Raw genomic sequence first — 2,993 nt, forward strand, 5'->3', positions numbered from 1 at the left:
ATCATCAACGTTTAAAAATTTCTTTTCATCAACTCGCTGACGAGAATGGTTTAACAACCGATGACTTTTAAGAGTTTTTATATTTTTTTTTTATTTACGTGGGGTGTCCGGGCTAGTTTAAGCGCACCACGACTAATCTTCATAGTATTTACGTGGGGTGTCCGGGCTAGCTTAAGCACACCACGACTAATCTTCATGGCCCACTGAATACCCTGCAAATCTAATAGACATGTAAGCCACCGCGGTATTTTTATTGGCGGAGTGAATGCTCTACTAATAAGTCCAGTTTTATTTTTATTTTTTTAATCTAAAAAAATAGGTTACAAAATTTGATAACCGAGTTTTTATTTGATTTGCTTTGGATAGATTTTGATAACTGAATCGTAATCCAAATTTATGCAACTCGAGATCAATGCTCAAATGTTTATCCGGTAATCATCATCCTCAAATGTTTCTCTTGTGTCGCGATTAGAATTAGAGACTCGACGCGTCTCTCTCCTTTTCAACTCTTGGATAAAAAAACCAAGGACACAAGCAGTGAAGAATTATTTATCTTAGTCAGGTAAATTCAGTTTGTAAATTAATTCTTTAATTGGTAATTGGGTCTTTAAAATAATTGTTTTTGTTGATAAGAAATTTTAATTTTAAATCTCCTGAAATCTATCTGTTCATACTAACACAAGACTCTTCTATTCATAAGTTAATATTTTTCTGAATCCATGTATAATTCTTTCTTCTTCTTCTTTTTTTTTGTTCTTGAGAATGATGTATAATTATTTCCTTAATACCTTTTTTTTTTTTTTTCCAAATTTTGTTTCATGAAAGAAATATGAAGATTATTAGAAATGGCAGCGAATTGTTAGTATTTGGTACTTGGTGCTTCTTCAATTGTTGAAGTAGGTGTTCCATTTCCAAACAAGAGTTTCTTCTATCAAAACTGATACATGTTGCTGGTAGGTAGCATCCATAGATCCAGTTTGTTATGTATTCAAGTTTATGGTCTCATCAACTCTTGGCCATACCCAGTTCATAACCTTTGCAGCTCTCTGTTCTGTTAATGTTTCTTCTTGCTTCAACTTGGTGTGTTCAAAACGTATTTTTTTCCTGAGTCTAACTACTTGTTTTCACTCTCAGACAGAATGTTGGATTTTGCTTCCAAATTTATTAGAGGAACCATTAGGTTGAAGCATGACTTTTTAAAGCCAAGGCAAGCTCTTTCAGGTCAGTGCTCAGATGATGAACCGTCTTTAAACAGTAGCAGAGAGGACAGATTGGAATGCCCAATTTGCTGGGAATCCTTCAATATTGTGGAGAATGTTCCTTACGTTTTATGGTGCGGTCACAGCCTCTGTAAGAATTGTGTACTAGGCCTGCAATGGGCCCTTGTTAAACTCCCCACACTACCTATCCTGCTTCCGTTTTTCATCTCTTGCCCATGGTGTAATATGTTATCATTCAGGCTTGTTTACAAGGGGATTCTCAGATTCCCTTCTAAAAATTATTTTCTTTTGTGGATGGTTGAGAGCATGAATGGTGATAGGTCATCTTTCTCCTCATTCCATAGTGATCATCAGCCTGTCGCTCCCTTGAACAATAATCCAACCACAGGAAATCAGGTTAACCCCCAAGTAAGGAACAGGCATGCCATGCATGTTCAAATCCCTCCAGAACAATCCCTACCTAACCGCGACCCTAGCTACTTCAATGCTGAGAGACTTCACTTATCACTCCGTAAGTCTCTGGTACTTTTTGCTCACATGACAGCTAAGTTTCCATTAATCGTCATGTTTCTTCTGATTGTTTTGTATGCAATACCCACTAGTCCCGCGATCTTAGCCCTCTACATCCTTATCACTCTTGTGTTTGCCCTCCCTTCTTTTATCATCTTGTACTTTTCCTTACCTAGTCTGGATTGGCTGGTCAGAGAAATCATCACCTGAGTTGCTATTATAGATAACTTTATAATTGCAGCATGACATCCCCACTACTCTGCCCACCTTGTCAATCAACTTACATGGTTCAATGTGATGACTTCACCTGTATCAGATGCTGACCAGCTTGCTTGGATATTGGAAGTCCTTCAATCATAGCAAATTTTATTGAGAAAAGTTTGGCCGCTGTAGTGTAGATGAGATGACTACCAATATTAAGATGGTCTGAGGTTGTTTTTGTGCCTGATCGCAATAGCTTAAGTGATCCTCTATTGGACATAATAGTATTTGCTGTGGTGTACATGTAAGCAAAGCTCTTTGCAAGCAGAAAAGTAGATTTGCTTTGTAAGTTTAGCATGAAAGGTCTTCGCATTACTTTGTTGCTGTTATTGTGCTCTTGAATCGACTTTAACATATGTATCAGAGTGTTGTAAAATTTGCTTCTTTAGTTTTTAAACGTGAAGGTTTGTGGTTTAATTTAGATGTCATTTGCCGCTGCCTGAAAAGTGCTTGTGCATATTTCATGTTCATCAATATAAAATGTAGATGTTGGTCACTTGTGTGGGCATTGGTTTCGAGAATATTGGTGGACATTAAACAGGTTTAGCTGTAGACCAATTGTTTCTTTGGGTTATACTAATCCGTTAGCACACTAGAAAGAATGCAAGCAGGTTATTTTGGTTAACTAAGAATATGCAGTTTACTCTTAGGAGGAACTCTCAAATTATGAAGGGCATACACCGAGAACGAGACAATTAGAACAGTTTCGACAGCTTAATTAAGTTAGATGAAATGTAGTTTTGTTTTGTTTTATGTTCTCCTTTCCTTAATTTTTTATTTTTTATATTTTTATAGGTATGGCTAGTTTAATATGTTTTATCGCTAATCAATCGGTTATTATGGTATTATTATATTTATATTAATATATATTTTTTATTAATAAAATTTTTATTTATTTTTAATATTCATATAATATTATATTAATGATTTAGAATAAAGATAAAGTTTATGGGACAAAAATATTATTCAAAAAACATTATAAAATTATTATAATTATAAGTA

General features: G+C 34.9%; 1 protein-coding gene across 4 annotated transcripts; it reads left to right on the forward strand.

Moving 5' to 3' along the window:
- Window positions 1-279: 279 nt before the first annotated feature.
- Window positions 280-2,448, forward strand: LOC105117315 (uncharacterized). Of its 4 annotated transcripts, none has more exons than XM_011014930.1 (3): window positions 280-562; window positions 826-953; window positions 1,135-2,448. In XM_011014930.1, the coding sequence occupies exon 3, from the start codon at window positions 1,140-1,142 to the stop codon at window positions 1,938-1,940; it is 801 nt and encodes a 266-aa protein (XP_011013232.1). In that variant the 5' UTR covers window positions 280-562; window positions 826-953; window positions 1,135-1,139; the 3' UTR covers window positions 1,941-2,448. The 4 variants fall into 4 exon arrangements, with proteins under 4 accessions (XP_011013232.1, XP_011013230.1, XP_011013231.1 ...); XM_011014928.1 differs by lacking the exon at window positions 826-953 and adding an exon at window positions 958-1,054; XM_011014929.1 differs by lacking the exon at window positions 826-953.
- Window positions 2,449-2,993: the final 545 nt, after the last annotated feature.

The sequence above is a fragment of the Populus euphratica genome, unplaced genomic scaffold (genome assembly GCF_000495115.2).
Source record: "Populus euphratica unplaced genomic scaffold, PopEup_1.0 scaffold1290.1, whole genome shotgun sequence".
Lineage (NCBI taxonomy): Eukaryota > Viridiplantae > Streptophyta > Magnoliopsida > Malpighiales > Salicaceae > Populus > Populus euphratica.

Bases quoted from the DNA above. Each gene is read 5' to 3' on its own strand.
- LOC105117315 (XM_011014928.1), top strand. From the start codon at position 997: ATGGTCTCATCAACTCTTGGCCATACCCAGTTCATAACCTTTGCAGCT. The intron at 1,055-1,134 runs TTAATGTTTCTT...TTTCACTCTCAG, and splicing joins CTTTGCAGCTCTCTGTTCTG to ACAGAATGTTGGATTTTGCT.